General features: G+C 48.5%; 1 protein-coding gene across 2 annotated transcripts in view; it reads right to left on the bottom strand.

Annotated features, from left to right (window-relative positions):
• Window positions 1-18,560, bottom strand: part of MYO5B (myosin VB) — a 316,516-nt gene that overhangs the window by 124,761 nt on the left and 173,195 nt on the right. For both annotated transcript variants that reach the window (XM_019721483.3, XM_019721491.3), the window contains exons 6-10: window positions 18,232-18,375; window positions 15,784-15,865; window positions 10,209-10,316; window positions 6,211-6,320; window positions 500-765 (exon numbers count right to left, since the gene is read on the bottom strand). In XM_019721483.3, the coding sequence (XP_019577042.3) occupies window positions 500-765; window positions 6,211-6,320; window positions 10,209-10,316; window positions 15,784-15,865; window positions 18,232-18,375 (710 nt within the window). The remainder of the gene's footprint in view (window positions 1-499; window positions 766-6,210; window positions 6,321-10,208; window positions 10,317-15,783; window positions 15,866-18,231; window positions 18,376-18,560) is intronic.

The following is an 18,560-nucleotide window of genomic DNA, read 5'->3' on the forward strand; positions in this document are numbered from 1 at the left end:
TGGACCGTGCTGGGCATGATTACGGTATGAAAATACTCACCTTGCTCGGTGACATAGTGAATGAGGTCAAACAGTAGATTTAAACAAAACATTAACTGAGGTAGGAAATCCAAACTGAAGTTCCTAGTAACTTCCAGTTTGACGCTGGGCAAGGCATTTGCTTCTCTGGGCCTGTTTCCCAGTTACACAAGGGGATGTCCACAAGGTTTCTCAACAGGGGAGCTTACTGGGGTTCGCACAGGGTCTGTTCTTCCTCGGGACTGTCCTTCATACTGCACGGCAACTAGCATCCCTGACCTTAGGCCACGAGGTGCCAGTGGTGACCCCAGTCCCTGTGACACCCAAAACTGTCGCCCCACATTTCACACTTTCCCGGCGGAGAATCGCTAAGGAGGTCTGCAAGGCCCTTGCTGGCTGCTAACTTGCTGGCAGGTGGACACTGCCTGCAAATCCCCAGGTGGGGCGGAGGCAGGAGGGTGGGCGCAGGCCATGTACCCACCCGTAGATGTCCAGGACCCCGATGAAGGAGTGTTGCTTCAGGGAGGTGTGCAGGGCCTTGTTCACGTGCCCCACGATCCAGCCGAACAGCTGGGCGTAGATGTGCTTGGCCAGGGCGTTGCGTGCGTTGATCACCTGCTGCAGGGACATAGTCTTCACGTAGGTCTCCGCGGAGGTGACCAGCTTGCGGTGGCACAGCCAGTGCTCCATCTGACTGTGCTCCACCCCCAGCAGGCGGCAGAAGCTGCTTAGGTGTTCATCCTGTGGCTGCAAGACACGTGGGGGACAGGGCTCAGGAGGGGCGTGGAGGACGAACCCACCACCGTGCCCTCTCCCCTCCTGCCTGGGGACAGAATGAGCCCCAGTCAAGGCCACCCCCCGGCACCCCATTTCATCCCTGGCCGCTGCCCCAGAAGTCTCATTGTCACACCACAAAGTGGAAATGACAATTAGGGCCCAAAGAGTTGCTCAAACTGATCATTACACCTGCTAATGACCAAAGCATCAGGGCTTTAAAAAACAAAAACTCACTTTACTTTTCCTGTCCCCTCTTCCTTCACTTGCTGGGTGCAGAGTAACTGGTAGGGGAGGGTCCCCCAAGTGGAAGGAGCAGAATGAGAATTGATAGCATAGGAATGGGTACACTGTGAAGCAGGAGGAGCCGCAGGGCAGCAGAATCAGTGAAAGGCCACTTTCCAGCTGCAGAGTTCCAATGCAGGGCCTACCCCACAGCCCAGAAAGAAGTCCTCACCTACAAGCGAGCCTTTGGCTAGCACCCAGTCTACTAGCTGTGTGCTCGGAAATGGGTGGGCCCGGAGCTGAACCCTAGAGGACAGCGTCCCTTCCCCCACTGGCACCACACCGTCCCGAGCTTCCAAGCACACTTTCTTTCATCTTGGCCTCAGTGATACTACATTAACATGTAATTAAACTTTATAGTCTTGAAGCACTTGGTGCTTCAGGGAAAAACGTGAATCCAAGTGGAAAGCTAGGGGAAATGGCAAAAATATGCAACAAATTTTGACCTGAGACGATCACTTGGGAATGCAGTAGCTGGTAACACCACACGTTTAGAGCTGGGGTGGGGAACTGGGAATTCCTCCAGGATTCCCTTCTCCACAGGTGAGAAGCCGCATCCCAGGCAAGTGCAAAGTCTCACCCAGGTGCTCAGGGCCCTCCACCCATGAGCCCAGCTGCCTCTCCAGCTGCATTTCATCTTGACCCTCATTTACCTCCACTGCCCATCATACCAACCTGGCCTTTGACTCACTGATAAGACAAATCCCTGTGGGTGATTTGGGTATGTCACCTAAATGTGTACGTGCCTTGGATGACCCTTGCTGCCCACTCAGGGCACGCCACGGAAAACCTGGTTTTCCTCACTGGCTCCTCTCGCCCATTATTCACCCCCTCAGCTAAACCTGCCGGGACAGCTGATACCCCAACCACGAGCCTGCAGATTGCGTATTAACTCTGAGGCTGAGCGGGAGTCCTTCGGAACACGATGTGCTGCCCCCTAATGGCCCTCGACGGCGTGTGGCACTCATTTTCTGCCGAGGCTGCCTAGTAGGATTTAAATAAGGGCTTGTTCAATGAAAAGGGCTCACACGTACCGTTTCTGCTTAACACCACATCCCCAGGCCACTGTTTTCTCCTACAGGTATTTAAAATCTACCCCAAACAAACACAATGACAAAAGAACAGTGCCACAACAGGAAAGAACCTCTCCAAGGCCAGTGTTACGATGCCAAAATATGGTTTGTGAAACAATAGTTAGAAAGAACATTAATTGCCTTTACTTAACAAGAGGGGAGGGAAGGGTGACATCAGATTAAACACAACTGAACTGGTTTGTTCAAGCACCCTGCAAGCATCAGGGGATAAGATATTTTACGGAGCTTTTCTGGAACTTACTTGACCAAAGAACCCTTATCTTCCTAAGAAATTGGTTAAGGTTCTCAGGGCTAAGGTTCCCAGGAAACTACCTTGGGAACTATTATTCTAACCTAACCCCCCTCATTTTTCAGATGAAGAAAATGGGGTGAAGTGAATGAAGCTCCCCAACTGTGGCCCAGAGCTCCTAGCCCAGCCCAGGAGGAGAATCAGCTTGGGCTGGGTGAGGCCCCTATCTTTTCCCTCACTCAGCAGGTGGCGTTGCCATGGCTACTTCTCCTGGACAACAGCCTTTCCCTCTGCAGCTACCCCCACCTGCTCGCTCCCTTCCCCGACAGAAAACCTCATGTGATGAAGTGAAGTGACTTGGGACTGCTTGGCCACCAACAGGTTCTGAGGTGGCAAGTGTCCGCCTTGTTCATCTATTTCCAAGACATTCTGAATCGCTAGGCAGAGCTCTGCAGCTGGATTCCCTGACATGTGAATGGCCTGCTAGCAGAAAACATGACTGCCCAAGCCTGCCCACAGGCTCCCTCCCCTCCCTGGCACCTCCCAGGTGAACAAACGCAGTAGAGAAAGGACCACAAGATCTGGAAGTATTTGATCACCACCCCAGGATGGGTTCCCATCCACTGCAGTGGGGTGTGGCTTACCCCTCTATTACCCTCCTCTGAGAGTTGATTAAAGGTGCTAACTGAAACTGATTTAACATCATGCAATTACACTTAAGCTTAATTAAATGATGCTAAATCCATTAAAAATAGCCAGCATCATACGTAGCAGATTAGGTTTGTGGGCCCATGCTGCCAAATTCAAGAAACAAATTGCCTCTGGCATCCAAGTAATTGCATGCTGTTGCATCTCCAGGGCAACTCTGGCAGTCATGGAACACATTTTCATGCCTTAATTAAAAATAAAAACTAGTGAGCAGAAGGCACGCTGCGTATGGATAGACGGCATTTCAGTAGGAGGCTCACTCTACGTGCCTGAGAAATAAACCCAAATGTATTTGAGGCCATTCAGTGAAGCATTTCTCGAGCACACACGGGGTGCTCAGAGCCATGCTAGGCACTGGTGGGAACAACAGGCCAGGGGAGGACAGACTCCGTTCGAGGGGCTGACAGTGCAGGGGAAGCAGCAAGGCTGGCAGTGGTGTAAGAGGACGGATTTGGGTTTGGCTGGGTCTGGATTTGGCTTTGCCATTAACTGTCATTATGACCTTAGAGAAGGCGGTTCTTCTCTCTGAGCCCTCGTTTTTCCAACCCCGTGATGTGAGAAGGATGCTCCTGAGGTCCCCTCTGGTTCTAACTCCTATGATAATTGTCAAGAACTCAATCATGGGAGTCCTGTGCTAAGGTAGCAACATCACCCCCACTCTGCAAATGAGGAGAGAGACCTAGAAAGGTTAAGTAACTACACATGGGAGAACGAGAACTTGAACCCTGGCAGTCCTGACGCAGAGTTCTCACTCTCAATTAGTTCTCTACACAGCCTCTCACTGGAGAACAGTGTACGACTAGCCTAGGCCACATACCTGTCCTCAAAAACCTCTGCCTTCTTCTTATCTGTAAGAGAAAGGGCCCGCTGTGCCATGTGGTACCCAAACCTCTGTCCGTCAGGTGTCCTCCCTTCACTACCACCTGTGTCCGTCCCCCGTCTGCTCTTCCCCTAGTGTTCCCCGATATTCCCACCTTCATATGGTCCTTACACTAATGCGCGGTGGGTGCCAATGTGTGTCAGGGCTGGAATAGTGAGCACAACAGACACGATCCTCGAGTTTAGTGAGCGAAACAGGTAGTGAAGAAATCATACCAATGACCACTCACTTTCCTTCTCACCTGAGGGGTCCGAGGCTGGGTGGGAAAGATCAGCTGAAGGGTCGGCTCTTATAACCTTGAGGTCACTTATAACCTTGAGCCCTGGCTTTTCAAAGAGGCCCTGGCCCACCCCAGCCACTCATGCCCCACTGTCACCCTCACAATGTTCTCGGACATGCTCACCCATTCTACTCTCATTTGCATCCCCCTGCACCTAGAAAGCCTCAATCATCCATCCATCTACTTGGGTGCCCCCCAAGACCTGGGCATTGTGCTGGGTTCTGGTGACACAATAATGAGCAAAACAGTCCCTGCCCTCATAGACTTCCGAGTCCCATGAGGGAGACAGACGTGCAGCAAATCACACAATAAATGTACAATTGCAACCATGTGACATGCCACGGAGCAGAGGTACAGATACTGTAAGAAACCATGATGGGGTGTGACCAGGATGTGACCCAGAGGAGAAGGGGACTGGGGAAGGGGTGGGGTGGGGCCAAGAGAACATTCGTCACCTTTCCTGCATCTTACCAGCCTAAACCAGGTTTTCAATACAAATGTCCTTAATCTCACCTGTCCCTGCCACCCGGCAGAGGACAGTTGCCAAGGAAGCATGGGGTATTTACTGGTGGGGGTGGGGGAGGGACAGACCTTCTATGCCATTCTTATGAAGGAAAATACATCAGGGGCAAGACTTCACTGACCCTAAAGACGCAGCCTGGGGGACTGTTTGTCCTGCACTGGAGGCCCATCCACCACCACCACGCCAAGACAGGTCCTCCCCCGGACACAGCGTCATCACTGCCGACCTCACAGCCCCGCCCCGCCCCCCGATGTCTGGGGGCACCTCACACCGTCCAGCGCCAACATTCCCTCCTTTCACACTCATGAGGCTGCAGACTCCATGCTGAGGATGGTGGCAGCCCTGAATGGCCCTGGGGGACCTCCCAAACCTAAGACCATTTCTCTTTTAGGGAAAATGTATGGAGCGGGGATGAGGGGAGGGTGAAGAGCTCTGCTGGCTACAGTCCGTGTCTTCCTCTCCCTAAAGGCAGGGCCAGTTTTAACTTATGATAACCCCTAACCGGAGACAAACAGCAGGAGGAGAATAAATGTTTGCTCAATTGAAAAAGCCACGGAACTGTGCCCATGTTCATCTTCTGAAGCATAGTTTCCTGTCGTCTTTCCCAATGTTGGTTATTTAAATTCTAAGGCCTTTGGAGTGAGACTCATGCTTTGCACCTCCCAGGACTTAGCAGTAAGTGGGCAAAAAGAGGTCTCCAATGCACCACTGCAGATTCTCTTAGTCGTGGTCCGAATACCAGTTCTACCTTGCCCAGCACCACGGAACACCAGAGGGCCGCAAGAGTGTCTGCCTATAGCACTGCACTGTTACCTACCCCACCACCCACCCACGGAGGCATTTCTCATCTACCACATATCAGGTCCTACTTTGGGCACCAGGAAAGTAACAGTCATTACGAGCACTGATGGAGCACTTTACAGTTTGCACTACTGTCAGACAGATGTCTCACTTCAAATTCTGCTTCACGCTGTCAAAATCTTGCCAAGTGTTGCGAGCTACCTGGTCTACCCAGTTAGACTGTAAGCGCCTCTGAGACAGTCCCAAGTAACGCTGCACAACACTCCTTTGTATCCCTCCAGGATGCTGCTCAGGCGGGCGCTCAGAACGGACTTGTGCGTCGATAACGCTTTGTAGGATTCCATGGACCTCAGGGTACTCGGGAAATCAAACCATCAAATCTAATTTATTGGCTACCCACTAAATTCCCTGCCCTCAGTGATAGAAATTTGATGGCAGCTAATTTGAAAAGGATTTGTTCTTCTAAAAAATGATCAGCACTGAAACAGAAACCATTTCTGGTAAGAACAAATAACCTACGAGAGTCCTCTAAATGTAAAGACGCATTTCAGTTGTGTAAAACTGTAAGAAAGGAGTGAACTGTGTACGTTTTATCTCCGGTGCTGGGGTGCAACTTACTGATATACTACAGGAATCACCATCGCGCTCAGCCTGAATCTCCACATTTCCAAGGTGCAGGATAGAAGCAATTATCTTAAAAATGCTTATCTGATGGGAGTCTCTCACTCCTGGAAAAAAAAAAAAAAAAAAGAACCAGTGACACTCCATATCCATGGTAGGATAGAAAGGACATTTTACCTTTTTTAAAGAACTTAAAAAAAAAAAAAAAGGTTTGATTTTCTGCAATGACTTCTGCGATGATCCGACTCCTCAGCAGGTAATTACCACTCACAGTAACGGCTCAGAGGGCAAAGGGGCTCCTGGACTCAAAGGGAAACGTGCTCACTCTGATTGTCCTGAGCAAACCAGATGGGTCACGCTACCCTTTTCACTTCTCCAGGAGCAAAGGAGAGGCAGCAATCATGCAGACTCATTTTGGACTTCATTTCAACCCAACACTTTATGGATGTTTTTATGAGTTTAATAAGAACGGTCATTTATCAGCAGTCAGTTTTCTCCCAACATAATATCCTGCAAACATCTGTGATACACATCCAGAGTGCCAACGAGGGAAGGAGGAGAAACTTCTCCTGGGAGTGCGGCGACAGGGCTGGATGGCCAGCGGCTGGCTCTCGGCCATTCCCCGACAGGGCTGTGGTTCCTCACGCTATCTGCTCCTTCATCGCTACAGACATGCACACCTACCCCGGGACCAAGGTGGCAGCAAACCCCTGTTGTCGAATTTATTTACGCAGTTACGTTATCAAAGATATGGATAATCTCTTGCAGTTTATCCTTAGCTTTAAGGCATTATCATTTCTTTTTAAATTACAAAATATTTCAGACATATAAAAAAAAGTTACAGAATAATGTAATGAACACCAGTCAACCTATCACTCAGTTTAGGAAACAATACAATTGTTCCCCCATTATTCCTCCGTGGCTGTAGGTATTTAATTTTAAGGCAATACTTTACTCCGGCTAAAACGTCAGGCAGCGACACCAATATAAATGGGAGTAAAAACGTGTCATGCTAGGATTAACAACATTCTTCAGATAATCCACCAAGTGGATGACCCAAGCATGAACTAGAAAAATTAACAGTAGACTTTAATAATGTTTGATGCCCACTACCATGTCAGCTTCACAGAGGCAGCGATCTACTTTTTAATTTTTAATTACATATTTTCAAAATATACAAAAAATATAATGAATCCCTCCCTGTTCTTGCTTCATCATTAGATGTCCAATGCCTGGCATATAGTAGGTGCTCAGACACATGAGTGACAGAACGACGGAATTAATGACCATTCCACAGACTGCAAGTACTTGTAGATGTCTACAGAAAGGTTTGTGTTATTCAGATATCTGCTTTCACTTAATCTAACAACAACAAAAACAACAAAAAACAGACAGAGGCCAAAGAATTCAGGTGTACGTCTTGATTCAGCGTGGCTGGATAAGACTGGAAAAAAGAAGCCAGATTAAAGCCAGAGGCTGAAACCCAGGACAAGACAGGAGGCCTGATGGTTGGATGCCGAGGGTAGGGAGGGAAGTACCGAGCTGTTGATCAGAGCTGAGACTGTCCAGCTCTCAAGCAGGTTCCATCAGAGGCACAACTCAGGAATTGGGGGCTGGGACCACCATAGGACAAGAGGGATGTGTCACTTCTCTCTCTTTCACTTATTCTTAAGAACCAATGCTCTGTGGATTTCCAAACCACCCTGTCATGAGAAGAGTTTAAACAGTAGATATTAAATCCTAACAAGGGTTAAGATTCCTGCACAATCCTGACCAGAAAGTCCCTTCTTAATACGAGATTCTGTGAATAAGCAGTGCCTCACTATGGGAAGCAAAAACCAAAACAAACAATAAAACTACAATAGGACGGGTTGGCAACCTGAGAGTATGGCCCACAACCCACGGCCTGTTTTTGTAGTTCAAGTTTTATCAGAACACTGTCACAACCCTTCTTTTATATTTTGTCTACTTTCGCATTACAATGGCAAAGCTGCTACAGAAAACATATGGCTCACAAAGCCCAAAATATTTAATATTTTGTTCTTTAAGAAAAAGGTTGCCAACCTCTGAAGTCCAAAAATGGACACTTTTACTAAAGAGTAGGGAACAAAGGCTTACTAAAATAATTTTACAAACGCCATTTGCTTTGAGAATTCAAGTGCCCAGTCTCCTTACAGCCTTGGAGGGAATGACCTCTCCTTGGAGCAGCTCATGCCCACTGCGCACGGGGGCAGCTGCCAGAGGCCTCCTTTCTCTGACAAACTGGGCTGAATAATCTCCCACTTAACATCAAGTCCCCCTCTCACCTGCTCTCCAACTCTGGAGAATAAAGCAGCTTTGTGATGCTGGAGAAGTTGGGGCTGCAGTTATCAATTCATTATCTCACTGCTTCCAATCCACCCTTCTTTGCCCTTCTTTGTGCTACTATAGGAGGCCCTATAACCATTTCCCCTTTGCCCGCTGGTGGAATGTGATGCTTGGTTAACAGATGGCACCGTAGTGACTTTGCAGGGCAACAGCAACAAGATACTTCGTTCCTCCGTAGTTATTATTTATCTTGGGAGCCCAGCAACCTCCCGGTGAGCTCCAGCTGTGTTCTCAGGCCAGGGTCTCCCCATCAGCAGCTACTTCTAAGAAGTTCTGGCCCCACCACATCTCGGGGCAGCTGTAGGCTGCTTGCAGAGATCAGAGCTGCCCACACCCTCTGCAGGCTTCTTCCCCCGCAGCTGGCCTCCTGATCTTGAGGCAGCCATGTCCGTCTAGAATTGCTCAGAATCTCAGCCCAGCAGTGTGTGTGTTGGGGGGGCGGGGGGCGGTTCGTAGTCAACAATTCCTTTATTGGCTGTTCTTCCTCACCCTAGAGATGGTGCTTTGGCAGCTGCTACTTCTGGACCCCTGAAGTCCTTTTACTCCCCGTTTCATAGTCAACTGATTTCCCAGTGCTCTAGTTAACAATTACTTGTGTTAATTTTTCTTTGTTGGAATACCAGTGTGGTTTCTGGATCCTGACTCATTTTTCATGGGTACAGAAGACAAACCATATCTATCCACCAGTTGCCCAGAGAAGTGACGAGCACTCAGATTTCAGCACAGGAAGCCCCGGCTTCAGCCCCTCTAGAGAGATCGGGGCGTGGCTTGGCTGGCCATGTTTTACTCAGACTCTGGAGAAAACTTCCCACATTCTCCCCAAAGAACCTAAGAAATGCTACTCTGGGTTAGTTAAATGAGTCAGAAGCCAAACGTCTGTCTCTGTGAGGGAAGAAGTTGGGAACAACACAAGGGCCACCCTGGGCCACTTCATGGGTTTCAGGCTGACTTCCTAAGCTTTGCTTTTTCTGGCTGCAGGTCCCAGGAATTGGCCACTTCAATTTCCAAGTTAAGAAAGGCTTGCCTTCCATCTTACCACTAGAGAGAGTCCTCTCCCGCAAAAGTGGCAGGGGAGAAGGGGCAATTTCTCCAGCTCTACTGACGTTGATGCCTCAGAAGGAGAGAGATCTTGTTTCAAGGGCTCCACTGCTAAGCTCTATATGGAAACAGCCATCACAGAAACACTACAGTATGACAGAGCTACCAGACGTCCCCGTCTGCCTCTACCTTGGATCCCATGATCGAGATACAAGGGTGCTTTAGTCCCAAAGGCATGAACTCACTGCCTCTGAACTCACGTCCCAGCACAGAGAGACATGGCTCTCCTTCTCTCCTTGGCTCCCACCACTGGCTTCAATGGCCTGAAGGAGTGAAAAGGGCGACCCCACAGTGCCTGCGGGGGCAACTCTCAAATCCTTATGTTTTAGGAAAGGCCCACAAAGCTCCAAGCCTTAAGCCCTGGCGCCCATGGGCTGGGAGGGAGTAGGAGAGGAGGACATTCACCAAGGACAAGCAGGCTTCCCCATCAGCAGGTGACGGTGGACAAGCCGCGTGGGACCCGGCTACGCTTTTCTCCTCTCCGTGACATCACCCCTCCGGGTCTTTCCCTCCATCCCCAAGCTCCTTACCCAGCAGTGTGAAGGCCTGTCGAGTCTTCTCAAAGTCGTCCGCATCGTCCACGCCCTCGATGGCCGTGTCTCCTCCCTGTGACGCATAGAAGAAGTCCTCGGCGCACGCTGTGGAGGCAAGGAGGGAGGCATCAGCCCCAGCTAGCCTGCAGGTCACGACCCACGAGGATTTCTATTCTCTCAGCAACCGACCCTGCCCACTTTTACTCCCAGCCGGGTGTGGACCCCTTAAAAAATTATCTCTATTGACAATGGCAAATGGGAGAAAAGTGAATGACAAAAGACAAAATCACATTACACTGACAGAATGCATTGCTGTGTTTGTGTAAAACTGTTATGTGGAAATCAGGGGAACACAAAAGGTAAGTCATGGACAGTTCACTTTAGAGTAGAATTCCCTGCAGACTTGTTTTTAAAAAGGATCTAACATACCCAAGTAAAACGTATTACCTGCCCTAGAATCACAGGCTTCCATGATCTTTAATCATCTGACAACTTCATTTGATAAATGAAGGACGCTGATGTGCCCGAGATGACATGGTATTTTGTTCGTGTGTTTGTTTCATAAAGTGGAGGCACCCCTGAGATATCAGGTACATGAACACATGCAGGTTGAGACCCTCACATGCTTGCTCCCATCCCCCAGCTTCATTCCTCTTCATTCAGGTCTCTGGGAACAGCCTGGGGACAGCTGGTGAGGAGGGGCCCTGGCTGTCTTAGAATTCAGAGCCAACCTTAGCAGAGGGAGAAAATGCAACAAGCCCTGGCTTGTAAGTATCCTTACTCCAAGGCTGGGAAGTCAGCATTTAAGGCCACAAATGCACATAATCAAAATTACCCCCTGAAAATCGTTTATATTTGCATGGTATAACCCTGTCCTGCACTTGATATTTCTAAGTGTATAAAACTTGATTTTTGACAAGATGTCAAAATGGGACCCTGGCTGGTTTTCGTCCTCCTCTGTAAAAGACCAGTGAAATTATGTTCCCTTGACCTGAGTGTATGTGGTTGAACACACATCAGTTGAACGTGCTTAGATGCAGTTTCATTGCAACCTCCAGTCCCCCTTCAACACCTTCATTTTCCAATGTGATCTCATAGGAATTTCTTGCATCTCTTTCCTTCCTCCATTCTGACTGCCATCGCCCTGGGGCTGGCCTTCCGCATCTGCTGTCTAGGCACTGCGGCAGAAGACTAAACCAGTCTCCCTGTTTCTGCTCCTCTCCCTTCAAACTCCTGGTAACTCTGATCACATCGCTCTCCTATTTAGAGCCCTTTAGACACACCTTTCCTGCCCCCCACTGCCCTCAAGGCAAAGGTCCAATACCCTAAAAGAGTCTCCTGGACCTTTCTTAAACTGGCCTCCTTCCACCACTCCAGACTCATTTCCCACGTTGCATCCTATGCTCCAAGCCACGCTGAACTTCCTCTGGCCGGTGAAGTCCACAGGGCCAGGCTCACTCAGCTAGGAAGTGGTATAACTCAGTCCCAAACCCCCGTCCACACCACCTCAGCTCTGAGTGCCAGGCAACACATCTGCCCACAGGACGGAACAGCTGAATGTCAGTCATATTTTATGGAGGCGGGCATCCCAGAGGAGTAACATACACAAACTCTGACGACTGAGGCGTTTGAACTGGGAGAGGAAGGACTTCGGCGCTGGCCCTGAACTCACGCACGGGCACAGCACCAGGGAGTTTTTATGAAGGAAATCCCTTTAGGTCGTGGTGAAGGTGGCACGTTTAGCTCTTTCGTATCTAATCACCTTGAGAGCTCTTGCACAAAGTAACAGTGTCCAGGCTTAATAAAAGCACCCATTCTTGTTTCCCTTTACACTCACCTTTCAAATCACCTCAGGTGATGATTTTTTACGGCGCCCACATGGGGAAGGCTCTTTACTCCCACTTTTTCCCCCAGGCAAACTGAGGAACTAGGACTTTAAGGGGTTGCCCAGGGGGGAGCCCATTACTTGGATCACCTATCGAGGCGATGGTTGTTTATCTCCTATGACATACCCATGACCAGCCATCAACACAGCCTAACTCATCAAAAGTATCACCTGAACACACCAGAAAGACGGTTACCTGCGACTCCAAAGATGGACAGCAGATTTCCATACTAGAGGGGAGGAGGCATTTTTAGCATCTATCAAAGACCCTTTGTTGTCAACAGCCAGAGCCCTACTGCCTGATGTTCTGAGTCAGACAGATCACCCCACCTTCCCTGCTTCCAGTTTCCAAACTCAGGCCCAGCTGGGTAACTTCCTCTGGCTGAGGCTCGTCACTGCAGGGCCCATTGGGGTCGGTCACAGCATTCCCTACTAAATGACTTGAATCCAGTTGCAATGATCGCCTTTCCATCTGCTTTCAGGTTCACTATCACTCCTGTTAGCATCTCTCTCCACAGCCTCTTAATAAGACAGACATTCCCCCATCTGCTGAGTCTGTCTGGATCTCAGCTCTCCTTTCCGGCCCATGATGCTGTCACTGACCCAGCCCAGAACAACTTCTCTCGTCCTCTAGTTTGGGTCTCTCTTCACTTAGAATTTCCAAGGAGAAAAATACCACAAAAAATCTATTAACTGGCTCGACAGGCAGACGTACACTGGATCAGGCAGTGTAGTGTACCGACCACAGAGGGGGCAGGCATGAACTCAGCGATTACAGGACCATCCAGGTCATGGCCAAGGCCTTGCATTTCACCTGGGGAGGCCATGCTCCAACCTGTGCAAGGCAGGAGAGACTGCTCATAAAACTGTACCAATACACCATCTACTGAATGAAAAAGAACTTATTCCTTATAAGTTATTCCTAAAGGCTGTATTTAAGGGACTATGGGCACGCCACACCTCCTTTCACCATCATTCAGTCACAGTATAACAAATTATTCATTGGACTGTTTTCTAAAACAAAATCTCATCCTGTGGTCAGTTTCATGCAACAGACCACCACCAACAGGGCAGAGGAAAGTGGGGGTGACCGAATGCAAGTCTGCTCCCCCATTCTCAGACAAATGCACAAAACTCCTGCTGGGCCAAGTGGTCTTGGGAGACTTCTGTGCACGTGAACAGCACTGTTTTAGGTGAAAAGGGGGGAGGAGGGAGGCAGTCTACACACTCACTTGGAGCCACTTGCTCGTCCTTCAATTGTTTGACGTTTCTAGCCACTCGACCAGGACTGTCAGTGGAACCGAACGTCAAGCTTCAGTGCTCACAGTCTATCCACCTGCAAGTCCGAAGACAGCCTCACGCCCGAGCACAAAAGCTTATCAAAGGCGCTTTGCTCCAAGATACTTTCGGAGAGCATGTGAAGGTAAAAAAAAAGAGTGCAAGACATTGATCGAATTGGGTCGTTTCCAACTGCTTCAGCCAGGGGCCACAGGAGTCTGGGAAGTTGCAGACAGATAGAATAAGGAAGAACCATTTTTTCACCTCAGTACATCCATGTGAATGCAAAAAAAAAAAAAAAAAAAAAGAACAATGAAGAGGATTTCTTCCCTATTACCATAAAGCCAAATTTGGGACAAAGTAGTCCAAATACAGCCAGAAGGATCTTGCCAATATTTGTTCATTTCCTATACAATTGACCTTAGAAAATAACGTTCATCACCTGTAGGTTAGCCCTGGAAAGCCCAGCTGTGTCCGAGTCCCCTCTCTGGGAAGGAAAGAGGAAGACGGTGGAGGCCCTTAACGTGCCCTGCCCTCCTGGTCACGTGTGACCATCAGCCAACACGAGAGCCTCAAGGTGCCAGCGCTGGTCAATGCTCACCAAACATGGCTAGTGACAGTCACTCCTCGTCCCCAAGGAGCTGATGATTCCACTTGCAAGCACTGAACAACTAGAGTACAGTACACAGCCAGTATACCAGGTGCCTTCTAGAGCTTCCTCCGTGGGTCCCCGAGAACCCGCTCCGCCTCCACCGTGCCTCACTCAGCATACCCTTCTCACTCTGCACTGTGATTGACTGTAAGCTAACTGAGGACAGGGCCCACAGCTGTTGTGTGCAGTGCTGCACCCCCAGGGCCTAACGCTGCCTGCGCAGGGCTTGATGAATGAAGCAACCAAAGCTGCACTGCATGGCACAGGCACAATGCTACAGGAATCCATACTCAAGTAAAGCAGCGAGTTAAGAGGGCCAACCGAGGTTTGAACCAGCTGATGTTTTTACCAACTGGGAGCAGGCTGGAGTGGTCAGAGGTGCATCTGATGCTGGGCCCTGAGAGAGGGCTAGGATTCGGGTCCAGGACAGCAAAGCCTCAGAGGTTTATTTTTCTCACCGTTGCACAAAGACCAACCAACCTCCATCTGTCTAGACACCCAGCTCTTCACACTATCTGCTAGTACTAGACCTCCCCACACCTCCCAAAAATACAGACAACAGGCCAGGGGCAGGATGCTCAGCAAACACAGGATGCAGCATGGCCCCCAGGCTTGCCCTCAGCCCACACATCTGTCAGGAGATGGCTTTGAGGACTCAGCCGCGGAGTCAGTCAATGTTCCATGACAAGGCCCCTGCACACAGAAGGCAGGCAGCCCAGGACCCGAGGAGTATCAAGAACTAAAGTCTGCTCACTCTCCTTTTGTTTTGTTTTTTAATTGGGGAATATTGGGGAATAGTATGCTTTTCCAGGGTGTCAAGTCGTTGTTTTTCAATCTAGTTGTGGAGGGTGCAGCTCACTGGCCCATGTGGGAAATGAACCGGCAACCTTACTGTTAAGAGCTCGCACTCTAACCAACTGAGTCTTCCGGCCGCCCCCTGCTCACTCTTCTTGCTTGGCCCTGGCTGGCAGCTCCACTGGTTCCAAGTAAACAATCCCAAGGCAAACTAAGCTCACTAAGGCCCCTCAGTAAACAGCACTGGCAGAAACCAACGTGATTGGGACCCAATGAAAGGCTGTCTTTTTATCTGATGGAAGCAATGAAGTGACAGCCCCCTGGCTGCAGTCTGGTTGCTGCATTACCCCTCTGGTGCTCTGAGGCAGGTGTGCCAAACACTTCCCGCCTGTGCAGGAAGCATCAGACAACTGCTGCCGCTAACGCTCAGCAGGCCGGTTTCAAGCCCCTCTCTTACCTTCCCCACGTGAGGCCCAGGCTTTACCAATATGCCTCTCAAGCCATTCCCACTCTATCCCTGCTTTACTCTCTCAGTCCCTTTTCCCCCCCTTTGTCTCAGTCCTTAAAATACGACTTAAAATGGGTTGGCCACAATTAAGCAATGTGCATTAGTTAAATCTAGATCCTCGAGGCCAGGACATATTTCTTATGTCAAAAGTGGAAACATTTTTCAAAAGAACAATGCTCGGAAATTTTTTTATGCTCTGCAAACACTGTTCCACTCCCTGCTGCTTCTCCTGCACATTTTCTGTGGTGAGCAGGCTGGTACAATTAACTATTTTACTAACTGGGCAGCAAAGAGCAGAGAGGTCTAGGGGCCATGCCCACAGGAGAGGCCGAGCTGAGACAAGAACCCACGACAGACCGCCTTGAACAGAAGCTCCTTTCTCCTCTCAGAGCCCCCAGAGGTACCACCTGCTGCAGCAGCCCACCCAGAGGATGGGCACGCACCGTTTACTTACTTAGTGCAAGCTCTTTAAATTCCGGAAGACTGGCAGCGGCACAGAGCTGGTAAAAGATGTGGTAATTCCTCTCGTCATCTGCCTGAAGGAGGGATAAAGTGATGCGGTTTTAGGGCAATGACCCCCAAAACTGTCCCCTCACCCCTTCTAATCCCAGGGTGCTCTGGGTGACCGAGGTCAAGACTTTTCCTTACAGTTTCCTTTACACCTCTGCCCCCCTTCAATTCCCACCTCCAGATTTTCCATTCGCTATTATGGGGCCTTCTTACAACCTGAGGTTTTTTTGCCTCTTAAGTGAAAGCATGCATTTTCTTTTGCCTGTTACAAAGATCATCATTGCTTTTCCAAAAACGGTAGGTTCGTCAATCAACACACACTTATTCAGATAGCCGTGCTCATGTTGTACAGAAGGTAATTTCCCTGCTGTAGGTTTCCTTTCTCCTTGGGGAGGCTTGGTACTAAGTAAAAGCTACACCATTGCCCATCGTGTCAGGCTGGGCAGTCAGGAAAGGTCCATGACTGAGACAGGATTTAGAGTGGACGTCCAGGCTAGACATGCTAAGTTGGCAGTGGTGGGGGCAGCAGCTGGGGGTGGAGGGGGCAGCTTCGGGACTTCTGGAGGCTTGAGCAAAGACAGCAAGGAAAGGGAAAGCTCTAGGGGTGTCCAGGGAAGAGTCTGGCCACAGCCACAGCCGGCACACCTGACCCACACCCAGCACAGCAGGCTGTTTGCTTTGCTACAGTGAAATGAAGGATGTCGGGCTGTCAACCAAACCTGGGAGGGAAAAGCCTGGGCAGAAAAAGGGGAGAAAACAATAAAGCTGCTTAAAAAATTCATTAGGTATTTCCTGAGCATCAGCATGGAGACAGACGCCACTGAGAAACCAACAGCTGAGGCTGTTAATATCCCCTCTGAATGCAGCCGAAATGTCAAGGCCAAGGCTGGGAAGCCACCTGGCCCAGGTCAGGAGTATGCAGCTGTCTCCCACCAGGGCACACACCAGCAATGCGGTTCAGCAATGTGTCATCAAAAGGGAGCTGGAGGAAACCTTTCTCGTGTTGTGAGATGCACTGACCACCACTCAAGGTCAGGCTGGAGGAGGAAAAGGGTCAACGAGAAGCCAAAGGGTAATCGGGAAGGAGAGAATGGAAGGTGAGCACAGAGCAATGAAGAACTGAGTCAGGTGAGAAAGGGGACTCCATGTATTTGAAAAGGAAAGTGGGGGGCTGAGTCAGGTTTTTCTTTCTTTTATAACCTACCAAATAAGAAGAGAGAGAAAGCTGAAACCCATAGACATGGACTGACATTCCCCTGAGCACGACTGACAACCACAAGGAATGGGACCATCTTAGTCTTCACTGTATGTTTGGTGTCTAGCACAGGCTGCCCATAATAGGCACTCAAAATATGTTTGTTGATTGACCCTAAAAACAATACCTGTTGAAAAATAACAGTATTGGTCAATTATTTTTCAGGTATGATGCCTGTAGCACTTGAATAAATACTTATTGATGGAATGTCAACTATAATTTATATATACATATGTATATATATATACATATATAGTCACAGGATGTGGAGTACAGCATAAGGAATAGAGTCAGTGGAACTGTAACGCTATATACGATGTCAGAGGGGTAGTAGATTGGGGGAGAGTGGTTATCACTATGTGAGGGGTATAAATGTCTAACTATTACACTGTTTTGTGCACCTGGAACGAATTAAAAAAATCAAATGTAAATATATATATACAGACATATATATGTAAATGGGAAGTAAATATATGTAAAAATGCAACCTCATTGGTAACTAACTGTAAGATGCAAACTGAAACAAGAGTGATATGCTATTAATCACCTATCAAACTGAAACTATTAAAAAGAACCCTAAAAGGAGAAATGGATACTCTGATTAGACAATGACAGGACAATTTGGTACAACTCTTCTATAAAGCAGTTATATAAGAATGATTTGAAAATATGTAGACTTTGGTTCCAAAATTCTGTCCAAGTATTTATCCTAAAGAAAGAGCTACACGGGAGGAGGGGGGTTATCACTGCGTGAGGGATATAAATGATAAATGTCTATTACATTGTTTTGTACACCTGAAACTAATAAAAAAAGAAAGAAAGAAAGAAAGAAGTACCCAAGGATTTGTGACAAGGATATCCACTGCAGCATTTTATATGATAATGAAAACTCTGAAACAACCTAAATAGTCAACAGAAATTGGTTAAATCAAAGTATCTTTATTTTCCCCAAATAAAGATTAAAAATGATTTTAAAAAATATTTATTGATGAAAGAAAGAAAACAAAAAAAATAAGTATATCCAATTCCAGGCTCGAAAAATGAGTTGCTTTTTGGGCACGGGGAGTGGGTCAGAAAGCAAGTAGCATCCTCCGTGGGGAAAAAAAAACAGAAAAAGGCCCACGTCACACCACTCACCTGGAAGACCACTCTAGATTTCTCCAACAGGTAGGTCCTCATGTTGGCCCCAATGATGTGGTACCTTTTGTCAAAGCCGATCTGAATATACTTTCCAAAACGGCTGCTGTTGTCATTGCGAGTGGTTTTAGCATTTCCGATGGCCTGTTCAGAACAAACAAGAGGTGTGCAAAACAAAGAAGGTTTTCTTAATTTCAGGATTGTATGTTTGCGGAAGCAGCTCCATTCCCTCGTCTTCCTTCCTTACAGAATCTCTCTGCCATCGGGACAATGGGTCGAGCGAAAACAAAACTTCATTTTCTTGCCTCCTTCACTCCTAAGAATGGCCA

Source organism: Rhinolophus sinicus, chromosome 4 (genome assembly GCF_057876585.1).
Source record: "Rhinolophus sinicus isolate RSI-liver-muscle chromosome 4, RSI-T2T, whole genome shotgun sequence".
Taxonomy (NCBI): domain Eukaryota; kingdom Metazoa; phylum Chordata; class Mammalia; order Chiroptera; family Rhinolophidae; genus Rhinolophus; species Rhinolophus sinicus.